The following is a 25,023-nucleotide window of genomic DNA, read 5'->3' as shown; positions in this document are numbered from 1 at the left end:
AAGTAAACAAAAGGAAAATTGAAAAAAAAAAGTTATCCATAAGGTAATTTTAACAGTATGATAGGATACATCATACATGATATATAGAGAGGGGAGAATTCAAACCTGGATGACTCCTTTGTGCAGAGCTAGTCCAGCCCACCCAGAAAGGAATTCATCTCATCTTGGGAATCCCAACAAAACACACCCTTGACAGAGGATTTTCACCCTTGGAATCTCATGTCCTTTTATGCCTCAGTCTTCTGACTACCCTTCTCTTGCATTATATAATCTGTATCTGGATATACTCATGTATACACACACATTATCCTGCTCAGCCTGAGTTGCTTAATGAAGGTACCAACATAGCTACAAAACTACCCTGCTGTGGTAATTTCAGCTGTTATTCCTAGTAATGCATTCATTTTGTTGATTAGTTTTCTGTGCAAGTTTGTGCTAAAGTACAAACTTCCCTTATTTAAGATGTTAGAAGGTGGAAAATTACTGAGGGAGAAAGAAATGTGTCATTTTTAAGTGCTTTGTTTTTCTTTAAAGTGTTCTTTTATTTAAATATGAGATCATTCAGAGCAAGTGAAATACATTTCCCTGAGTCTTAATCACAGGCAGTTCTGCAATTTCAGGTTCTTGTGTATTACTTTAAATATCATCCTGGGGAGAAAGAAACAGTAAAGATTATGAAAGTGTTTTATGTAACTCAGAAAGTACTAGGAGAAAAAGTTCCTTGCTTTAAAAGAGAGGTAACAAAAAGCAAAGTGAAAAATTAAGAGGTGACATTTTGTACATATAAAAATTGTTCACTCATATTTTTCTTTTAATGTTTTGGAGCTATGCTGGAATCAGACTATGCTGCCCAATGTGATATCTTAATTAAATGAGATTTTGTCTCACCTCCTCTTGAAGAAAATACCAAATGAAGCCTGAGGAAAGGATCAGGGAAGAAAATACCAAATGAAGCCTGAGGAAGGGATTAGGAGTGCATTATATAGCTGAAATTGTTAAAGAGCAAGAATTATTTAGACCTACGTGGAGCAAGCATTGATCTATTCCAGCTGCTGATCTCTTACACAAGAATTAAGTCAGAGGTGCAATGGTCTGCTTTATATAAGAGATTGGTTCAGTAATTATACTGGCTTCTGCTCCTTTGTAGTATATTGGGTTTATTACTCATCATAACCTTCCTGGATATTTTTTCAAATGGATGTTAAAGCATCAGATATTAATCATTTTTTGTGGGTTCAATATTTCTTGATGGCTGCTCTGAAGCATCTCAAGATGTTATAAAAGCAGTCACAAGGCTGTCCCTGATGTGACTGGGGTTTTCTGATGGCATCTCTAAAAGTTTTTAGGACTTCTTTTCCAGAAAAATTTTAGATGAATGTAGTGCTCTTAGTTAGACTGACTGGAAAATGCTGTTGCTATAAAAAAGGAAAAGTTCTTGAAAGATCTGTGTGCCTGAGAAGCTCTTTACTTTTTCTCAGTGATCCAGCTGAGCCAATAAAATGTACTACTTCCATCTACAAACTATGTTCTTCTTATGTGTAGGCCACCAAAGTCCATTTATGACTACATAGAAAAATAGCTTAGCTATGTTAGGTTACTTCTGCATATTATTGCAAAAATCTAGTGTATAACGATAACAATGCACATTTTTTTTCTGAGTGTTTTTCCTTTACCCTTTTCTTTCAAAGGATGCAAAATTAAATCAGTCCTAATTCCCTGATCATTGAAAGAAAGACATCACTTTACTAAGGAAACTATTTTTTCTCTTAGAAATAACTGGCAGATGAAAAATTACTGAACCATCTTTGAGGGAGAACTATAGGAAAAACCATTATATTTACGGATTTGAGGCTGTTTAAGAAGGTTTTATATATTTAAACTCAGTTTTAAGTAGCTATATTCTGTATGTGTTCATGATTTTCTGTAATTTTTTAACCCATTGGTCAATTATAATCAAGTTTGGCAGAAAGGAGGCATCTCACTGATACTAAGTTCTCACAGGTTTTATGACAGCAGGCAGTCAGGAGGACTAGGATTAGTACCCCACTGGGGGAATGACTACATCATTATCTAACAACTTGTTAAATGCCAGAAAATCTACATGTGGCAATGGGATTCAATATTCTTCATTTCTGGTGCACCTGAAATTGTTCAAATTGCTTTGACACATTCTGTTTAATCATCTATACAGAGTGTATGACTTAAAAATAAATTTTGCTCAGAGGCCTTTCATGCAAGTAACAACCACTATGTACATTTTTTCTCCTTGAATGGGATTGCTGTGATTTTCCATTTTTCAATTACATTGATCAGTTCCAACACAGAGACTCTGCTTAAATTTTGCTTACAAATATGGTAATTCTTCAATATTGTGTCTAGAGCTGTGTCAAGAAACACTATTCTTTTTTCTTCAGGACTTAATATTTCGTCATTCTGTTAATATAACTGGGTACTGCTTGTGTCTGTTTTAGAAAACCTCCCTGTCTAGCCCCTTTGGTTATATATTTTAAACTCCAAGAATGCTCTGGTCTTAGGTAGCCCACATATTTGACCTACAGACAAAGAACAAAACCTGAAAAAAACCTCTGCTCTCTAAGGCAAAGAGAATCCATGGGATCTCAGTTGCCTTGAAAACCAGTGACCAGCCTGCCCATTTACATTTTCAAAGTCTGCCAGTACCCAAGACCCTCAGTATACCAGGATACAGCTTATCCACATGCAGATTTGCCAGCCAGCTGTGAGATAAGCTTAGGCAAAATGAAGGAAGGAATACATAGGCTTTGCAGCCAAATAATGAATGAAATTCTGATTCTACCAGGACTGACAGGACTGAGTCAAAGCAGAGGTTTTTTTCTGTCTAGCTCTGTTCAACTCAGATTAAGACAAGTCAACCCTAAACAGAGCATATGGTAGCTGGTATTGCTGTCTCCTAAGAGGAAGCAATCTTTTTTATGCATTTGCAATCAGAAGGGATAAAGATTTGACCAATTATATTTTCTTGGCTTCGTTGATTAAATTGTTGGCCTTCTGCATACTTTTCTGTCGTTCCCTTCTTGATTAGAATTTTCTATTCAACTCATCATATGCATTTTTTATGCTTCAGTATTATTACTGCATTAAATTCAAATGCCGACAGAATAATCCTTTTGAGGCAATATGGTTCAACCAAACCTCCAATAAAGTCATTCTGATGAACGATATCCATCTTTTTCCCAGCTTGTTAATTGATTTAATGGAGCTTAAGGAATGCAGTTCTGTGCATCTCGAGCTCCTCTTTGGATTGTCCATTATATTTAGAAGATTAAAAAAGAGAAAAAGAAAGACAAAAGCCACAATCTATCCACTCTTTCACTCATCCAACTGTTTATCTGTTCTTTAACTATTTTAAAAAGGAATTTAGCTTTCATCTTCTTCAATGTTCTCAAATGTTCCATGCTTCTCAAGTTTGGTTTCCAGCTGGGAAAAGGACAAGTGGCTTTAAAACAGGAGCAGCAATACAAGCCGGTGTTTCAAGGCAGCCTTTAAAACAGAGATAGCCAGTCTAATTTCAAAACCCTGAGAAGTCCTGATAATTCAGATAAGTAATTAAAGTTTGGGCCAGCTGACCAATCTCTACTTCTTGAATGTTTTGCCCTCTGAACTGTTCTGCTGAACAAATCTCCTCTATGTATGCTTTTAGTAAAAAACATACAGAGTTTATTACAGAAGGTAGTATGGAATTAGTGCTGTACCATAAGAGCAGTTGCTGTAGAGACTGTTCTCTCTTATTAACTGAATAAATAAAGTGCAATTTGCAAAAGTATTTAACAATCACTATTTCAGTTTTCTGCCCCAGGGTGACTAAATATATTCCTTCCCATTTGTGTGTGTACACTGGAGTGTTGTATTTGCTAATTCTATACAGTATTTAAAAAATAGTATCTTGGGCAGGGGGTGATTAAGGCTGAAATCTTTGTTAAGTAGGCATACAGAAGTTGGCCATTATGCCATTCAGAATAGATTTAAACACATGTATTTTAAAACTGTAGCCGAAAATGAATCCTAAGAGATGCGAAGTTGAAAAAATCCCATTGGCATCCATATCCTATTGGTATCCATATGATATCCATATTTTGTGTTAGCACACAGAAGGCACGAGTTGGACATCATATTCGCTGTGCAATGAATGAAGCCCACTTCATATTTTTCTAAACATCACTTTCAGTGATTAAAAAACGGGAGAAAGTTTTGCTAATAATCACAAACCTTTGTCTATTTGGCTTGCTCACAGTTTAGTATCTACTGCAGCACTGCTTTCCCACTGTCTTTGGAGCCTCCAGTTACCTCCTCCAGCTGGTGATCTGCTGGTTCTGGAAACCATTTTTCACTTCTATGCATTTGTACTGAAACTCCAGTGGTAACACTTGTCACCAATCAATATGTGGTTGACCCTGTATGTGCTCTGTGTAGCAGTTACTATTTTTTAATTCTACATCCTCCCAAAAAATTAGTTCAATTGCTACTTACAGCTTTGCTCAATGAAGACTACCTCTTATATTCACCAGAGTCAGTGAGACTTCACCTGATCACCACAAGAAAAAGGGTTTTGTTTTAGAATAGTGCTGGAAAGAGTGCTGCTGTTCTCAGGACAGTGCTTGATTCTCCTGACAGCAAGGGATAGCAATCGTGCATGAGAGAAAGGAAAAAAGGAGACAGTGGAGTTTCACAAAGGCAGCCTGAGTTACGCTTGTGTGAATCATTGTGTAAAATATATTGATTGGGGTGCTTTATTGTATAAAACCTGTAAGTCAGAATGCAGGACAGCCTGAAGAGTTTCTCTCACTTGAAAAAGGGAAGCCATGAAGACAATAACTTGTGGATGAAAGCAGGGAGGAAAAAAATCTGTTTTTGAAGCTATCAGGGATGACTGGGGGCCAAAACAAACTATGAAGCAAATAACTAGGTGGTGGGAAGATATAAACATGCCTGAGAAGAAATAGAAAGCTATTGTTTGGATACAAATTCTCATGTTATTTCTGATTTGCACTTGTCTGATCAAGATCAGAAACTGAAGCTGTGAATGCTTCCATGGAGAGTTTATTGTGTGCTCTGAAACACGCAAGGAATTCCTTCTGCCATTTCACTTCTCCCTCTTTGTCCTCTCCTCCCTTCTTCAGTCCCCCACGCACTGCAACCCAAATGGCCAAAACTGAGCAATAACAAAGTTCTCAAGAGAATGTGCTTTATCTACACCCTGTGTGTGTGATTTAGTTGACACAGTAGCAACAACAACCAGGAAAACAGTTATTTAAAAATCAGTGGTGATTTGTTCTCTCAGATATTTTACAGCTCTCGAGAAGCTCTGGATGAGAAATACCATTATCTTGTTAATTGCTAGGTTAACACTTACTCTTTTTATTATGAATTAAAAGCCCATTGGTTCAAAGGCTCTCTATATCAATTTATTAAGTAGCTTAAATTAAATCTTACTGATTATACTGGATAAATCCCAGTTAGCTGAGCTTGAAATATCCACACTGAAATTATGTTTACTGTTTTTAAGTACATTTCAGATTGCATCTAATTTGATTTGTAACTATTCAATAAAGGCCTACTGTATATTATATGGGAGAAACACCAAACTCCTAACTTTACCTAACACACAAAATTTAGACATTGTTACACAATGTATATTCCACATTTTTAAGTGGTAAAAAAGAGCTGTTATAACGAATGAGAGTTTAGATTTCTTAGGTAAATGTGTGACAGGACCCTGAATGCCTGTGTGTGTATGTGCTAAAATATTTAAAATGCCAGCTATAGATGTACACATCTATATATAACAGAAGGATATAAAAAGAAAGATAAGGAGGATGCACAATCCCTTTCTAATTCTGACTTGGCCTTCGTCACTGCTTTGCAATGTGAACTGGGACAAGCTAATTGTAATACCATTTGAATTTGCCTTCTAAAGGAAACTACTGACTGGAGTGGGATCAGGTGCAAGGGCTCAGTGATCTTATGTTGTGAGTAGCAACTTACAATTCAGGTGTAAGAAGCCCATGACCCACATTGAGGTCACTGCACCAGAGCCCAAGCATGCAGAAGTAGAAAAATACTGAAAGTGCTGATTTTAGAGCCCTGGTTTACAGTGAAACATGAGGATGATTCTCAGTCGTAAGGGTGAGACGTGGAGAGCTGGCTCCATTAAAGTTATCAGCAGATCATAAAAATGAAGGTGAAGTTTCTGAGGATAATTTAGTAAAGTGTCAGCCAGACAGCCCTCAAGACAGAATCTGCTTGAGAGTACCACTTTGGCTAATATTGTAGCTGCAGGGAAAATAGATGAATAAATGGCAAGCGAGTTGTAAGGAGTGGACAAAATTCTGAGGAATGTAAATGGTGACACCAAAAACAGCCTCTATGGCAGATCACACGGAGCAAAGAGAAGACAGTCTGGCAGGAGTAGACTAGTTAATCTGTAGTAGTAATAACAGCTAGAGTAAAAGTAATGCATCAGACTTTAAACATCCAGTAGGTAGACCCACTAAATAATGGCGTGGCATCAGAGGAACGAAGAGTCACTTTACAGCTAGGAGCCAAATCACAGTCAATACTTAACAGATCAAGGATGCACAGGACATGCTCAGCATTTGTGCATCCTGAAAAGTCTTGTTCTACAGAACATGGAGAAGAAGCAGCTGTGTAAATAATAAAAAAGAAACCAGGGAAGATACCTACAGCCTTCTGCTGTCTACATTTACTACTGTTGCTCTGTTTGCTCTCTGAACGCCATCACTGAGACCTTAAATACTTGTGCTTGTGCTTCCCCTCCAGGATTGGACATTCACTTTAAAAGCAAATGGGCCTGATGACAGCAGGGCACTCAGGAACTGCCATTAGCATCTGTGCATGAGACCAGCCAGCCACGGAATGCGGTTCTTTACATCAGTTTAATATTCTTTTTCAAAACAATTTCAGTTCATCTGCTTGCCTGAAGTTTAAAATTTATTTAACTATTAATAGCATTTAATTAAATTTTTTATCTATATATATATAATTTAATTGCTCACTTAGTGAATTAAACACAGGCTGAGGTTTATTTCTGTAAGAAATATATTCCTGTAATTTATTCAGAAAGTTCTTCTAATGATCTTTAGACTACATTTTAATCTCTACCTTTATGAATAAATTTACCTATATTGATTTTATATCATGGGAGGACCCCTAAACCCCTTGTAACTGCAGTTCATCTTAAGGCAATATATTACAAATATAGTCTGGTGGCATAGGAAATATGTTCTGAGATATATGGCAACAGTAGAAAGAAGAGAGACCAAGTCAGGGGACCTAATGCAATATATGCACTTAGTACTATGCAAAGATATCAACAGAGTATTACATAGCATTCTTCTCACATAGAAATCTTGGACACATGTTTGGATGTATGTGCCAGAATAGACGTACATGTGTGTGTTCATGTGTGTGTATATATATGTGTGGATACACATATGTCCCATACATGTGTTTATATGTGTACATGGACATATCTATGTGTCTACAAATGCACATATTTGCACACTAAATGAAAAAAAATCAAAGTGTAACTAATTAATGTGTCCCATTAGAACTATATTTCCAATTAGATTCAGTTATCTACCTAGAGGTTAAGACAATTCATGTAAGAGCGTGTGTTTGTATAACCCAAGTTATAATCTCCAAGCAAAGAGGTGAGAGGAAAGAAGATTCTGCTCTGAGTCCCAATTATGTTCGTTGGAAATGAAATGTCCTGATGTTCTATATTCTGCAAGGACACATGATCTGTATCTATTTTCAGCGAACGTCTTCTCACATGGTGGCCTAAAAATAGGCCAGCTATGAACTTTAAATAATGGCTCAGGAAGGGTATTAACCTCTTTCTCACATTCTAAGTTTGTCCCATTGCTGCAAGTATCAATATTATGAAGAACGTATCTGGTGTTAAAGAATGACAAAGCAAGCTCCATACAGCTCCATTTCTGCTTCTCTACAGATGTCTTTGCCTCTTATTTCCCTTCAAGGCCTGTCATATATATTAAGCTGTCTGCACACAATTTCTCCTGTGACAGCATTTCTCTTCCTGTAAGTAGTGAATCTGTTTTCTGCCAGGTGTTAAAAAGCATGAACTATTTCATTTCCAACCCAGCAGGGTGGGAGACTTTCTACTCTTGGTGAAATATGGATGATTGTGAAAACTCATCTTTTCATGAATACACAAGTGTTTATTCAATGTGTGGTAATGACTGGTATATTGAGTTGCTGGATTTTTGTTGTGGGGACTGTGAATGTCTGTATTAGCTGTATTTCCCAAATAATCTATTACAAGTCCCAAAGCATAATGCAAATTTTTCAAATGTTTCTCAATAACTCTGATCTTTTCTTACTTTTTTAATAGACACAGATATATAGTTGCTTCCTGATTTTCAATGTAGTAAAAAAAAATCATCACTATGAAGTAAACTTAATTTTTTAATACAGGTAAGGAATACTCATGAGATCACAAAAATAACAGTTTTCAGTCGCACAGTTATCCAATGATGGCCATACAGTCTAAAATGAAAACTGCTAATTACAAAGAATGTGGCTTTTCTTTAATTTTATGTATTCACCACACAGGTATATATTTTATCCACAAAATATTTTAGTCTTCTAGTAAGGCATCGTTCATTGCACTCAGTGTACTACAATGAGTGCACAAACATGCAATGATCAGGTCATAAACTGGCAACTGTTCATGTTTTAGGGCACCTCATTAATATCCTTTCAACCAGCCACAGGGGGGTTTTGCTTCTAGCAAGTGAGGTAAAAGAAAAATGGATTTATTGATAAGAAAATTAACATAGACTTCACAGAACAAGCTGGGAGATTAAAATCCTTTTCAGGGAACTCCTTGCCCCTCAGTGCTCTACTACTACCAAGGCTGGCTTAGGATCCAGTGCTAGCACTGAGCCAGGACTGTATGAAGGTATAGTGAAAGAGGCAGTGGGAACAGATAAAAATATTGCCTTGAACTCAGTCCAAGAGCTACCAGGAAGTCTGTACCTGTACTCATGGTGTCTGGCTCCACATTTTGCACAGCTTTTAGTTTCATTCATCTCTGAGACTCTCATTAATCACTAGAAGTATCACATACTAAGTTTGTTCAGTGTTAGATACTTATCTTTAAATGAAACAAGTGTAATTCAACACCTTGTGCATCCATATCTATGCTATGTTTCATTATCTGGCCATTTATAATAATTTCAAAATTTTTAATTCAATTTCCATTTCCATTTAATCCCTTATATAAAAATTCTTCCTCAAAAGAGATTACACTTCCAAAAGATTATTTTGCAACTGCAGAGGAGACTCCTGATTTTTCAGGTACTAAAAAAATTTCCGGATTTCAAATTTTACTTACCTGCGAGACAATTTCTGGAGAAAAGAGTTTAAGTATTTGTTAATCACGTTTTCTAGATAACAGCAACAATACAAAACTACACATTAGATGGAGTTTTGTGCAGGTTTCAAAGTAATGTACAATTTTTTTTTGTTCAAGTAGCACCAGGATGAAAGTAAAACAATGATTTATCATTGTCTTGAAGTGCAGAATTTAACTTGGATTATCTCCCACAGCTTTAACTAGATTCACCTTCCTAAATCATTGGTGTACCAACTGGAAATTAAGTTCATTAATGTGCAATCAGAAGAGATTTTGTGCTCCGTTGTTTTTTGCTCTCTTTGTCTCTGCCTTTGAGATCACATGCTTTTAAAAGGCAATTCCAGATTTATGCATGGGAAGTGCTGTATACCCTTCTGTATGCTGTTACTACCATAATGTGCAACTGAGTGCATAAAAATAGGCACATGCATTCACTTCTGCATCAAACAGTTCATGGCATATTTATCTCCTCTTGCTGGTGGTGAGTCACAATTCTAATCTTTATTTGTGGTGACTTTCATGGACAGTGGCACATTTAAAGGGTGTCCCCTCAACACAGAAGCTTTTGTATTACATGCCCCCCACAGCATTTTTACTGGTTCCAAAATGTGCTTCAAAAGCCTTTATCCTGCTGTGTTGGTTTTTCTTGGCCTGGTTTTTGGTAGCAGGGGGCCATAAAGATGGCCTCTGTGAGAAGCTGCCAGAAGCTTCCACCATGTCCAGTAGAACCAATCCCTGATGGCTCTGAAGATGGACATGCTGCTGGCCAAGGCTGGGCCAATTAGAGATGTTGGTTACATCTCTGCAGTAACATATTTAAGACAAAATCAAAACAAAGGCGCATGCAGTTTTTTCCTAGCCAGAGAAGGAGGAGGAGGTGAGAACAAGTGAGGGAAACAACATGGAGACACCAAGAAGGGGCAGGACGTGTTCCAGGCACCAGACCTGAATTTCCTCTGCAGGCTGTGGTGAGACCATGGTGGAGCAGCTGTGCCCCTGCAGCCCATGGAGTCCACAGGGGTGCAGAGATCCATCCACAGCCCTTGGGGAGCTGCCCATGCTGGAGCAGGTGGATGCCTGGAGGAGGCTGTGATCCAGTGGGAGACCCAGTGGAGAGAAGAGACCCCTGATTCCAAGCTGGAGCAGCCTGGCCTTGGAGGTCGGCACCCTGTGGAACAGTGACCCACACCACAGCAGTGCTGGGAAAACTGTCTGCCCTGGGGGGAGACTGACATGGCAGCAGGTTTGTGACAACTGCTGCTTGTGAGATTGGAACCACATTGGAGAAGTTCATAGAGAGCTGTCTCCCGTGGGAGGAACCCCACAGCAACACAGGCAAAGGATTCCTTTCCCTGTGCAGCAGAAGAAAATCTCGGTGATGAAGTGACTGAGGCCCCACACCCTGTTCTGTGCTCTGTCGGTGGGAAGGAGGGAGGGGTTGGGGGGAAGAAGGGTGTTTTAAGGGCTTATTTTGTTTCTCATTCTCCTCTGATTCTGTTAGTAATAAATTCACAAATAAACTCATATTAATAAATTCAGTAATAAACTCTAAGTTGAGCCTGTTTTGCCCTTAGAGTGTTTTCTCCCAGTTCTTATCTTGACTCATGACCCCTTCATTTAATTTTCTTCCTCTTCTCTGCCCAGCTGTGGCAGGAGAGAGTGAGTGAGCAGCTGCTGTGGGTGCCTGGCATTTGGCCAGTGTCCAGACCATGACACCTGTTTTTAGAATATAAATTCCACAGTGAAAACTCAAGGAAAAGATGTTCACTCTGACCCACTTCCATAGGTGAGATGCGTAGGAAAGGGATATGGGTATGTCTATACTGTGCATCCCTATCTTGTCTAAAATATGTTTTCTACTGGAGTCCTGGCTGCATCCTTCCCTCTGCTTTCCCCCTTTCCATGCTTTCATTATCGAAGTGCCATGACTTTTTATTAGAAGTCTATGAGAGGAAAATGGAGAACCCTGGTAAGTACCAGAGTGCCAGATTCTGCATCTCCTAATCTTGACTTAAGAGAGACAATGTAATTTCCAGCTCTGCATCAAGAATTTTAATTTACTTAATTTTCATCTATCTTCAGTTATTCTCTAAAGGGTCCAAAGGGGACATATGTTAAATTCTGCTGTTTTACTGTAATGGAATCATAGTCAGAATTCAGGGGTTAGGGAAAACATCATTCAGTTTTAGCTAAATAAACCAAAAATTTCCACATCTTCTCAAAAAGGACATATGTCAAGCCAAAGCAAGCATGGTATTAAAAGAATGTGTTTACATAAGAAGAACTAACTCAGGAGTTATCTGTAGTATGTTACCATTACTATTTTTAATCTCCTAAAAATCATCTATCTCTAATTGCAAGAGCATATTCAGGTCTGATAGAAATGAACACCTTGTGGTAGGCACTAATATGCAGCAACCTCCCTTTGCTTTCACCAGAAAATGCATGTAGACTAAAAAAAATGGGCTTGACTCTTCCCATCCTCTTCCCAAGCACCACCTGGGTATCAATTACCTGAGCAATTCTTTGGTCTGTTAAAAACTGAGAGATTACAGACACCTGGAAGCACGATCTTTGGCATAATAAAGCCATGGGTGAATTTTGCCTCTGCAGGAAGGCTGCTGGTGTCTCATTGCACTGGACCTGGTGCCCACAAAACCTTTCCAATTCTGCTCTTCAGATGCCTGAATAGCAGTTCAGACAGGAGCAGGCACAGACTGGAATCACTTTTCTATAACAGGATTTGACCTCTCTCACAGTATTCTTTTTGCATCTAAATAGTTTGGAACTTTTCTCAAAAAACTTACACTTCTTTATATGAAAGACAACTACTGCACTAAGAATTGGGCATTTGATTTGGAATAGTGTATTTGAAGAGCTCATGAAAGAACTGTCATATCTGAAATATTTATTAAACAATTACAACAAAGGAATCTCGTAGGTGCAGTAACACGACTATTCAAAATCATAACTACTGAGAAGTGCTGGTGTATTATTATCTGTATTATTGGAAGCAGTTAGATCTGCGACTTGTCAAAGCATGTCTCAGCTCAGGATGGATTTGCTAATAAAGCATGTCAGACACAGAAAGGACTGTGATCAAAGTTTCCTGAACACGGGGAACAGCAATGGAAGTGGTTGGCAGTTCAGCCACAGCATGTACACTGTGAATGTGCACACATCAAAGGGCAAACACACTCCCCAGAGCTCAGCAAATCAAACCACATTGTCTTAGATCCCTGGGAAACAGCTTTCAGTGTGCACACCGTTTGTTACCATGTCACACCTGCTGGGGAAAAACACCTTAAAACACAATAATCCAATCACCTGGTGATTGTCTGCCCATTTCCACAATAAAATGGCCATTTGCTGCTATTTTCAATCTTAAAAAGTTCATTATAATTCCTTCTTAGAACTTTTCTTTCAGGCTTGTATACTTGGACTGCAATTGAGGCATAATTTACACAGGTATTTAAAAGCCACCAATTTTCTTTTTCAGCATTTGTCAGATAAATAATGCTGTGGTATATCAGCATTTATTCTGAAAGACTGACATGCACCATAATTCACTCTTGATTCAGTACTCCAGACTATGAATTACAGTTGTACTTTATCTGTGCCTCTGAGAAAAAGAAACAAAAAAACACCTTTAATTCATTAGTTAAAGATCAGGAGATATTTAAATGACTTCCGGTGTTACTACATCCATAACACTGATGCATTTCTCTTTGTTCCTCTCTTTAAGCTTCATAATAAGGATCACTGCATATTAAAATGCAGAAAAGTACAGTGGACTGCAATGAACTAATTACCTTTCTGTCTTTTATGAGATAAATTTATGGATATAAGTTGTAATAGAACCAAAATCTCCAAATTTACATATTTCCCTGTCACTGATTTTTAATAAAATAATTTGGTTTTCTACTACTATTTTAGTATTTGAATGTTCACAGCCCAAAATCATAATGACTACACTATTAAAAATTTTCAAAGCATTCTGAAGACTAATCATACCATATTTTGGCCTTATACTGTTACTCTGGAGATGCTTCATCTTTTGTGCACAGGATTATAGTATAGCCTAAATAAGAATATATTGCTTCATGGCTTCTAAACATAAATACTAAATAAAAAGAAAGATATTAAAAAAGGAGGTAAGTTTTAATGGGGAAAAGGAGAAGGTCAACAATCAGGACAAAACACCAAGGTTACCAAATTGATAACTTTAAAATTGACTTTTAAAAACACAAAATCATTTGCCTACAAAAATACCTGATTTGTCTACATGTACCAAACCATCTGGTTTGGATCCAGTTTTCACTTAGATTCAATATAAATTCTAAGTCCAGTAATGGAAGATTTCCATTATTTTGTTGTGAGAGTACTTTCCTTACAAGAACTGTCACAAAATGCCACTCTTGATGCAATGCTAAGTACTGTGCAAGATGTTTCTTGGAACTTTGCACCTGACTCATTAGCTGTAATAGGTACCACAATGTACCTGTATTCACTATCCCTATGGGAACAACAAAGGTCAAGGACTTCACACAGGTCTGCTCAGTTCCAGAAACAGCACCATGGAAAGGTGAAGAAGCTTGTTAAAAAGAAACTGCAAGAAGCTTCTTATGGTCTGGTTGGAAGTTACTGGTGGAGAGCAATATTAAGTGATACACCTAAATAAAGGCATAAAATAATGCATTCATTACCTCTTAAAGTTAGTTTTTACCATTGCAATTAAGAAAAAAAGGTAAACTCAATGGTTGGTAGTGATTAAAAAGCAAATTATTGTTAGGAAATATTTCTATTATTATAGCATCAGTATGCTAGCTATGGACCTGGTGCTCTCAGCTCTAAAAGGCTATAGTAGACCCAGGAAAAAAAATCTGAAAATGGCAAGAAAAATGATCTAGCTTCCATGCAAGAAAGAATTAAGTAGAATATATCTCTTTATGATAAATAAAAACCCCACAGTTTAAGGATGTTATCATGTAAGTCTATAAAATCATAACTAACACGCAAAGAGTCGGTAGAAACTGACTGTACTATCACTTTTGCTGCAAGAATTCATGGCCATAAAAACCAAAAAACATTTGGAGCCATTTTCAATCCCAAAAGAAGGTGGTGGTTTCTCATGCAGGAGGGGTCAGGTCTGTGCTCCTTGACAAAGGATGGTGTGGTTGCAGAGAGTAAGATTAGTAGATTACAGAATGCAAATAAGTAACTGGAAGAGATGTGTATTAAAAGGATTACACAGTAGTAAAATCACATCAGTCTCAGAGCATCCGTCGACCTGAAAATATGGTGAGTCTAGGAGAGTCATTAAGGGACACACCATTATTGCCCTGTTCTTGTCCTTCCATGGACATCCACCTGCAGCCACAGCTGGCGAGGCTGGTGGCTCAGACAAATGCCAGAGTTGAGCCTCTTTGCCTTATCCTGAGCTACAAGATGAAATTAGCAATGTATATGTATTTAAACTTTTATAATTCAGGTGCCCTTTTGGCATATAGTTCTCTAGGTGAGTGTGGGTTACATTGTGTTTGGGTTTCTTTAACTTCTTGTCTGTACCATGTCCATTTCATGTTGTGGCAGTTACAAAGACCATTTTTGGGATTAAGGCCTTCTGAGGCCAAATGAGTTCAAGACTTGTAGGTTAGAATTACAAGCTAAAAAATGTGAAGGTCAGTATCTCTATCTGCTGAAGAGCTAGAGATGATATTTATATAAGGGAAACATGCTAATTGTTACCAATTTCTAATCACTCCCTCAAAAAATGAGGGAGAGACACAGTTAATTGCAAATGCTATTAAAGAGGGAATTTATTTCACATGTCAACTGCTGTTTGAGGATGCAGCCTTTTTTCTAAGCTAGTCAGCTGGGTTTTCTTTACTGTGAGAGCATGTGTGTGTGGGTGGAATGTGCAGAGAGAGCTTGATGATTATCTTAGACTTGTTGCAGAACTTGTATGGAGCTACAGATAGGTTTGATGAATCCAACCCTGTATGGCCTCTAAGAAGAAATTTAAAATCTTTCATCCCTACGAAAATTGTAACTGCCAGGAGTCTCTTGATTATCTTATTCTTGAGAAGACTGGACATTTAATATCAGATAAGTCTAACAGTGAAAAGGGAATATGCTTTTCAGTTCAAGGGACGTTTCTGAATTTAATGAAAAGAAACCCATCTTTTGTCAGAGAGCATATGTCCTTATGAGCAGGTAGTAGCACATAACATGTTGCAATTTATGGTTAATTCTATTTGAGTGTGTAGAGCTAAGAGTATCCAATTAACTACATTACTAATGGACTTACATACCCAAATTGTGCAATTACCTAAACAGGGGAGAATACTGAGTTTTTCAGTCTCATAAATGTCTGCTTTAGTTCCCAGTCATCAAACACAATCTCTTTGTTAATACCAGATTATCCTTGAAGCATACAGGTCAGCCACTAGTTGCTTTACCCTGATTTGAAGCACTTAGACAGAGCCTTGTACAATTTAAACATGCTCAGGATTCCTTTTTCCCTTTTTTTATGAAGCCTTAGTTAATTCCTCACAATAAATATGATTCTATTTCTATTACCCAACAGTGCTAGGCACTTACACACATGCATCAAATCTTTTCTCAGATTTTCCTTACTTTAATCATCCAATCAACTATGAATGTTCCATACATAATGTTCAGAAGCTCATTAAAATGAATAGCCATCCTCTTTTACAAAGAAAGTCTTAACCTCTGCTATCAAGGGAGGTGATTGTCCTTCTCTGCTCTGCACTGGTGCAACCTCACCTTGAGTCCTTTGTGCCATTTTGGGTGCCACAATATAATAAAGACATTAAACTATTAGAGAGTGAGTTACTAGGGTGGTGCAGGGCCTTGAGGGGAAGCTGTGTGAGGAGCAGCTGAGGTCACTTGCTCTGTTCAGCCTGGAGAAGAAGAGACTGAGGGAAGACCTCACTGCAGTTACAACCTCCCTGTGAGGGGAAGAGGAGGGGCAGGCACTGATCTCTGTGGTGACAGTGACAGGAGTCAAGGGAATGGCCTAAAGCTGAGCCAGGGTAGAATTAGATTGGATATTAGAAAAACATTCTTCACCCAGAGGGTGGTTGGGCACTGGAACAGGCTCCCCAGAGCAGTGGTCACAGCACTGCTGACAGGTTCAAGAAGCATTTGCACAGTGCTCTCAGGCACATGGTGTGACACTTGGGGTGTCCTGTGCAGGGCCAGGAGCTGGACACAGTGGTCCTTGTGGGACCATTCCAACTCAGGATATTCTCTGAACTTATGATTCTGTAAGCATATACAGCTTTATTACTAGCATTTTTCATGTAAGAATTATTTTTACACCAGATTTTTACTGCTAATTCTATGTACTTTAGCTATTTTTAATGGTTGAATGATCATATTTATATCATGCATAATTACTTTCCTGCTAAAAAAAGACCCAAATTTTAAAACGTGGACCAAAAAGAAGGTCATCACTCCTAAAGAGAGCATAGCTGTGGAAATTTTCAGCCCATACAGTAAATTTGAATGGCTGAGAACAAGGAGTAGTGAAAACCCTGCAATTCTTTTCACAACATTTCATGATGCTATAATTATTCAGCAGTTTGGATGGTTTCTTTTGTTCTGCTTACTCCAAGTGAGGAAATAATGGTTTCAGATTAATATCCTTGTCAGAAGCTACTTTGATCAAGCTAAGTATGTCCTGTGGACACTCTGAAAGTTTACCCTATGCTAAATTCGAAGTATAATCAAATGTAAATTAATTAAAAACTTAAGAAATGCAGTAAATATTTATTCTTCAGTGATGCAGCTAGGCTATCTGTGCTATGACCTATTATAGCATTATGCAGTTATTGGCATGTAAGATGGTAAAACCCATCCAATATATGAACAACTGTGTTCCACCTTTAAAATGCTCTAATTTATTATCCATTATTTACATCAAAAAGCTACTACCTGTACTACTAGATGGCACATACTGAAGTGTTCACTAAAACAGAATTTTAAACTATTAACTAAGCAAAATATTAAAGTGATGTAAAGGGTATATTGCGTAAGCTGTCATGAAAATTTGGGCAGATTCATTGAGAAACCTGTTTTGGCATTGCCAGTGTCCAGTTCTTATTTTTGCTCTTTCTGTTTTTGACCTTTCTCTGGAACACTACTGTGTTGTCAGCAGGGCAGTGTGCAACCTGATTGTGGCTAATTTTTTCCTATATAATAGAGAGAACAAACAAGACCTACTAAGTACAGCATAACAATAGCAAAATCAGAAGCCACTCCTTCCATGAAATTCTATTCTTTCACGTTTTTAGGGGCTCATTAATTTTTGGAATTTTCCATGCTTGATCTCTCCCCAGAAGTGCTTTTTGGTTTTTATGGTTGACCACATTTGCCTTGCTGCTTCTAAGCTATAAGAAAAAAAGGAGGGGAAGGGGCCAGGGGAAGGGGAGGGAGGGAGGGTGGAGGGGATGAAGCAAAGAGGGAGGCAGGAAAAGTGGAAAACACAGGTAATTAGAGAGCTACAAGTGCAAATTGCTGTTAGCAAAATAGTATTTTTCAATGGAAGGGTATTAGGCTTCACTTTTGAAGAAATACTTTCCTCAGAAACAGGAGAAACTGTTTCTGATGTCAGTGACTGATGTGTCTGTACGTTCTTCTGTTCTCCTAACAAAACACAAGCTCCATACTGGCCAAGACTCGTGTTTTGACTGTCACTGTAGTATAGGGATCATTCCCACCGTTTCCCTGTCCCACATGGTGGATTTTTATAGTACATTCTCCTCTTGAAATTTCAAAATCTACCAAGGGGTTCTGCAGTGTAAACAGGCAGTGGCAATGCAAAAGTTAGGACCCTCTACCTGCATGTCAAAACCAAACTCACCATATAAAGAAAGAACTCAGACAACACCTATGTTCGGGAATTAAGCAGGCCCAGGATCTGGAATTCAGTCATGGACAATTAAATTGTTAGAACAATCATGGTTTGGCATGATTTTGACTTGAAGCCTCAAGCAGAGACCCAGCAATTTTGGGCAGCACTGACCATTCCCACTTGTCAGTTGGTAGGAGGGAGGCTACTATTGGACTTTAATAACAGAGATATGGATAAGCTGTGACTTGGAAAGGCTCTGTTTCTTATGACTATTTTAAATATGGAACTTGATTGATTTTGGCAATGGATTGTATGACATGTTTTCCCTTTCCAACCAAGTGCTGGATTCAGTAGTGCTGACTATCCACCACAGACCTATCCTCTCCTCATGCCTCAAAACTTGAAAAAAACTTGACCAACTTTCACATATCTTTCCAAAAGTACAGATGTCATCCTGTGCTCTGTTGTGTGTTACATATGCATTATACATAGCCATATATATACACACCTATGGACATATATATATAATCAGCACCACCCCTCCAAAAGCAGAGGATATTAAAAGGCACTGAAAATTACATAGATTTCATCACATACCAGACTGCTCCACCCTCTTCTTGTTTCTTTTCTCTTTTCCCTGTTTATGCCCTCTTCTCTCCAAATTTTTCAACTTGCTACTTCTCTGGTTTTGTTTTCCTTTCCTTTCAGTAGAGGGTATCAGCCAACATCCTTGAGCAGGTCAGGCATGAGCACAACCCAGCAGAAGACAGTCTGATTTATATTCTCATTAAGCAGCTACTTCTGCTGCTGCAAGATGAACACTGTCTTCGTCCCACACAAGCAGTGAAAATTCCAGCTGCTTGCACACATCACATTGCATAGCATAACCCCAAAAACTGGAATACAGACTACAGTTTTTCACATTTTTTAATGGCCTGTATGCATAATATGCCAGATTCCTCGTCACAAGTAAACACCATCTTTACCAATGATGCTATTTCACAAAACAAAACAAAGTAACTCTCCATTTGAGGTGACTTTCAGTGGTTTTATCTGTATACATGTGGGGCTAGCAAGCAGGGAAAGCAGAAACATATTTTCACTCAGGATCATTTTACTGTAGCCACTCTCTATTTTAAGAAGTGGCAGAAAAACAAGAGTTTCAGTCAACAACAATGGTGGGGTTTTACACGTTGACAGGATTTTACCCTGTGTGCATCCTTGTTTGCAGTGACTGACAGACTGGTTCCTAATAGAGTGAAGATCTGCTTATTTCTTTGTGTCAACCTAGTATAAATTAGATTGTACTGGTCATTCATTGACTATGCTAAAGAAGATGACATGTTACAGAATAGAATCAGAAAGAGCATTTTAACATAGAAACAGCAAAGATACAAATTTTTTTCATAGCATGAAGAGCTATTCAAATACTGTAACCTTACCTCCCTGAGAGGATCATTGAGCTCATTCAAAATGTTTTCCTCATCAAAGATCTTCCCTTGGTAGCGATGTTCATAGTAATCGTGGATCTTCTGGCGCATTTCAGCAGGTAACTTGTGGAATGACATGTACTGTTCCACTTGTTTGTACTGTCAGGATAAAAAAGAAAGAAGACTCAGAAAAATGCCTCAAATTTTTGCTATCTAAAATCACCTATAAAACACAACTCATTCATGTGTCCACTTAAGCTCTACATATTTTATAAAGATAACATTTTTCCAAATGTCAGAAAACCTCGCACAAATATTAGTTAATGTAATATTACTCACACAACAACACATCTATAAATTACAGAAACTGCCTGTAGCAGCAGAGCTAATATCCACATGAATATATAAGTTTTAGAAGCCAAACCCTCATACTTCTCATATGTTCCCTAAACTCCCAGCTGCACAGGAGCTGCAAAAATACACCAACACAATTTTTAGCTTATGCAATAGACAGGAAACCTGTGCACAGTGTTTAATCTCTGGGGCTGCTTTCAGGGAGAGCATAAGGTGTGAAATTTCAGAAACTGGCTGTGCTGTATTACTATGCAACTTATTAATGTTGTGTATGCTTATAAAGTTAAAACTTGTGGAGATAATGTAACAGAAAACATTCCTCAGCAGGGATAAAGAGGCAAGGTAAACTGGAAAAATAGGCATGGCATCAGGAAATAGAAACCAAGGGGAAAAAAAGATATCAGGATCCCGGAGGCTTAGAGGAGCTCACTTCATTTACCTTGTGCATTTGGTTTGTTTTTACTAGTCCTCTGTCCTGTATTCTGGGGGCTTGAGGGGGTGGGTGTTTTTTGCTTCCTTTTTTCTGAAACCTTTTTGGATAGCAAAATTTTCAGAAAATAAAGTCCTGGATCAATAAACTCAGAGTTGTATTGTACCATGATAATCTGAGACCCATAAAATGGACAAATTGTCTAAATTGCACGTAGACAAACACCACCAGAATAAGATTTTTGCCCCTCAGAGCCCCTATCCGTGTCTCAGCTGAAAAGGATAAAGCACTGAGGCAGAGTAGAATAAATCCCATCTCAGGCTGAAAGTTAACATTTGGCAGAAACACGATTGACATTTGTAAACGGCCTTAATGCATCTTTTCATTAATTTTTTCATGCTTAATTAGAGAATTTAAACTGTTTTCAATGGAAAAGCCAATGAAGTCCTAATTAGGATTGGCACCTCTGTAGAACAATAAAGCAAATGTGTAATGTACATGCCCTCCTTGCGAACTGCAGCACATATCCTTTAACTTATATAGTTAAAGATTGTTCGGTCTTCTGGAACTGAAATTAGCTTTTGCTCTGCAAAGTGGCAGAAGATTAGATGAGGCCATGTACACAGCATGCTTTCCAAAAATAAGGGGAAAGTAATTTTGAATGGGACTATTTAACACTGTGTGATGAATACGTAAGAGTGATTTAACCTCTGCACAGCTATTTTGCCCTGCTGCAGTGTAAATCACATCCTTTAGATATGTGATTTAAATTTGCATGCTTGCCACTGGCTTCTGCTCTGCCATGGAGAAATATATCCATACGTTGTGGGTTAGAATCAGACATCACTATGGCCCCTAGGACAAAGGCTGCTCCCTCTACACAATCTTCTTCGCACAGAAATGTGCTTAAGTAACACTAATAACGAATAATCCTTGCTAATAAAAGAAATACATTCATTGAGATGTATCTTGCAAGCAAGCTGCAAAGGACTTTTATTCCAGAATGACCTTGAAATAGAGAAAATTCAAGTTACAAGGAAATTGCTTGGCCAGCAATTTCCACTGCTGCTTTTCATTAGTGCTGTTATTTGAACAGGGGCTTTCTCCCGCACCAGCAAGCTCTTTTCTTTAGCAGGATTTATGCTTACACATGAGAATTTGAGGGAAAAAGAAAAAATAAAACTAATAGGAATGTAGTGCTTATCACTGGCATGTCACAAAATGCTTGCAAATTAGTAACATATAGAATAATAGGGACAGCTGAATATTAGCAACCCTTTCTTTAAAAATCTATGAAGAAGTTAAAAGTCTTCCACAATTCCCAGAAGTATTTAGCCATCTAAAATAATATCAAGGTCCTTTCCCATACCTAAATAGCTGAGCCCGTGGGTTTGTAGTATACTATCACTATCTATTTTATCAATCTTTTTGTAATATTTCTCAGTGTGTGATTTTGGCTCATTTTCTCTATCATTCATGGTTCTACTATTCCCTTCCTGATGTTCTTTTCACCTGTAGTGTTACCTCAAGACTTTTAACCTGCTCTCTAGACTTAATTTTTTTTGTTTACTTGGTGGTTTTTTTGGGGGCAGGATTTTTTTCTACTTTTGTTTTGGTTTTGGTGAGGTGTTTTTTTGGCTTTTTTGTTTTGTTTTTTGTTTGTTTTTATTAGTGTTGTTTGGTTTTTTGTTTGTTTTTATTAGTGTTTTTGTTGTTGCAATTGTTGTTCTTTGTTTTGGGGTGGTTTTTTGTTTGCTTTGGTTTATTCAGAAAATAGATGTCTTAATTCCATATTCATAAAAGCACCTCTGTTTTTTTATTACATTTCTGTAAAATGACTTTCAGAGCCACAGTAAGGCCCCCCAAGACTGACTTTTATTTATTTTTCTTTTATTTTTGGCTTTTTGTATGTCACACAAGAAGCACCAGACTACATTCAAATACAAAAGTCTCTGCTAACCTCTTACTTTTTAATTTAAAATTGCCTTTCCATCCTTGCTCCTTCAAGTAGCATTTGATTTTCCAGGAGGGAGTACTTAGTGACTTCCACGTGTGCCCATCTAAATGGATATGTCATAACTGTAATAAATATGTATTCCTGGTCTTTTCAGTATTTCATTGCATGGAATAAATACTGTGTTGCTGACCACTCAACAACTATTTTTTTAATGAATACGGAACTGTTTGTCCTGAAATGAATACATATATTAATGTGATTTATATATTGCACTGCCATAATTTCAGTAATTTATATCTGTTTTATATTTATCACTGAAATTAAAATGCCTATAGATGCCATGAAAATAAGCAAAATAAATGTGCTGAAATAGGTAAGAGCTAAGTGGATTTCAAAGTTTCAAAGTAGCATTTCACATATTTTAATGCAAAACACCATCCAGTAATAATTGTATCTTCTTGTTTCAGACATAATGTTATTCATGGGCTCTTTTTATATAGCAAAAGGTATGACATCAGTTATATGGGGTCCTTGATAGAGTTCATTAGGAAAGTAGTTATCCTTAAAAAAATAGGTAAGGAAAAAGGCAAAGGAGAGGAAGGACGTCTTATGCATAACAATTTGCAACTGATGCAGGAAAAATACTATAAAATTAATATAGTATCACAATGCAGAAAATATCCCAATGAAACCAGTGAAACAGAAACCTGAATGTTGATCTTTCACAAGATATTTTAGTATATATGTTGAGCCTACCGGGTCCTTTCCTCATAGTGTTTCGTAACTAACTAGTTGACCTTTTAAGCTGGAAAAATTCTTGGAGTCCTAATAATCTATACAGCTCAGCATTCTGTCCTTGATACAATAAATGATATAAATATTTGAAAGACAGTAATAGTATCATGTAAAAACATGAATCTAATTCCTTTGTGTACTGTGCCTGGAACTGGTCCCACCTAAATTACCTGAATACTTTTCAGGCACATGTGCCGAAGTCAAATTTTTCCAAAATGTCAACACTCAATAACTTCCATAACCAAGGTCCCTATACCCTCACTTGAAGATCCAGCTTGAACAATAGGCCTTTTGCACTTCATACAATAATTTTATCTTAGGCAGTTGAGCCTCATTTTTAAGAAAATTTCCCCCAAAAAACTGTATGCAACTATAAAAGTGTTTGTGTTCAAGTTCTCTTTCCTTTTACCAAAAATCTAATCCTGAACTTTAAAGTACATTCAAAAAATACTGTATTTTTAAAATATGGTATAAAATAATTTTAAAAAAAAAATCACATATAGACAGGCAAGGAAAAAAAAACTGACCCAGAAATGAAATAGCAGTTTACTGGAGATTTCTAGCCAGTCAAAGCCATAGCTTTACAAATACAAACTTCAATGAACTGGGAAAGAAAAAAAAACCTATATACTGATTGCAAATGTAAAAGCAAGCAGAGATCATTTGTGAAATTCATCATGTGAATCAAGCAAGTTCTGTCCCAAAATTTAGATGCAATAAATCCTTCAGTACTCTTAAAATGGTTTGAAAATACTTGCCTCCCATGTGTAAAAGAATAATCTACGCAGCATTACAATACGCAGAAAATTCAACTCACCGAGGAGCAGAAAGATAAGAGGGGGAATTGGATTCAGATGAAGCCTTTCTAACTAACAAACATACTGTTTCAAGAAGCTCTGTGGTCTTATATATAGTCCTGAACCTTATTTTAAATTTCTGTCTAAATATATTCAGATGTAGTTTAAATCAAGCAATGTTCATACAAAATTATCTACCAGCTCCCAAAGATTCTGTCTCCTGGTATTTCTCTCTGGAGTGTTTATAGATGGGAATAGTGTCTCATCCCAGTGTCATGCAGGTAGTCAATTCTGCTTTTTGTTCAAAACACAGTATTTTTGTTCAGAATTGGCCCTCTTCTCTTTCATCTGTTCTAGTCTGAGTTCATTTTTAGCCAACTGCAATTACTAGAATAGTACGTATTTTAGAGGAAGTATCACCAATGTGTAATTCATACTAATATCTTTCCCATCTATTGGAAAACCAAGATGCATTGAAAATGTTTTTTGCAGTCATTTTATGAGCAGCTTCAGCACTCAGATTTCTCATTTTCTCCTTGCCACTTAAAATTGCTGCGCTCTTCATCTCCCAGTTTGTAACAGCAGCTTGTACTAGTACCTGAGTCCTTAGATTTTGAGCTTCTGAATTTCATCACATTACTACTACTTCAACTCTTAAAACTCAGTTCATTCTACTTTGATCTTTCTATAATATCAGCATCTGAAGCTTTATACCATCCTAAACTTCAGACCATTGTTTAGCACAACCCTAATAACAATATCATGCCTTTAGGTAATTTTCTACTACAGAATCACAGAATCAATTTGGTTGGAAAAGGCCTCTGAGATCATCAAGTCCAACCTATGACTGAACACCAAAATGTCAACCAGACCATGGCACTAAGTGCCACATCCTTAAACACATCCAGGGATGGTCACTCCACCACATCCTTGGGCACCA

The 25,023-nt window shown here is 37.4% G+C and overlaps 1 protein-coding gene across 1 annotated transcript in view; it reads right to left on the bottom strand.

Moving 5' to 3' along the window:
* The window catches only part of LOC146425019 (potassium/sodium hyperpolarization-activated cyclic nucleotide-gated channel 1-like), a 66,028-nt gene that overhangs the window by 20,981 nt on the left and 20,024 nt on the right, over positions 1-25,023 (bottom strand). Inside the window, exon 2 of the mRNA XM_085042114.1 lies at positions 19,763-19,909. Within this exon, the coding sequence (XP_084898240.1) occupies positions 19,763-19,909 (147 nt within the window). The remainder of the gene's footprint in view (positions 1-19,762; positions 19,910-25,023) is intronic.

The sequence above is a fragment of the Lichenostomus cassidix genome, chromosome Z (assembly GCF_008360975.1).
Source record: "Lichenostomus cassidix isolate B80296 chromosome Z, HeHo_3.0, whole genome shotgun sequence".
In the NCBI taxonomy this organism is placed as follows: Eukaryota; Metazoa; Chordata; class Aves; order Passeriformes; family Meliphagidae; genus Lichenostomus; species Lichenostomus cassidix.
This window is presented reverse-complemented; position numbering and strand designations above follow the sequence as displayed.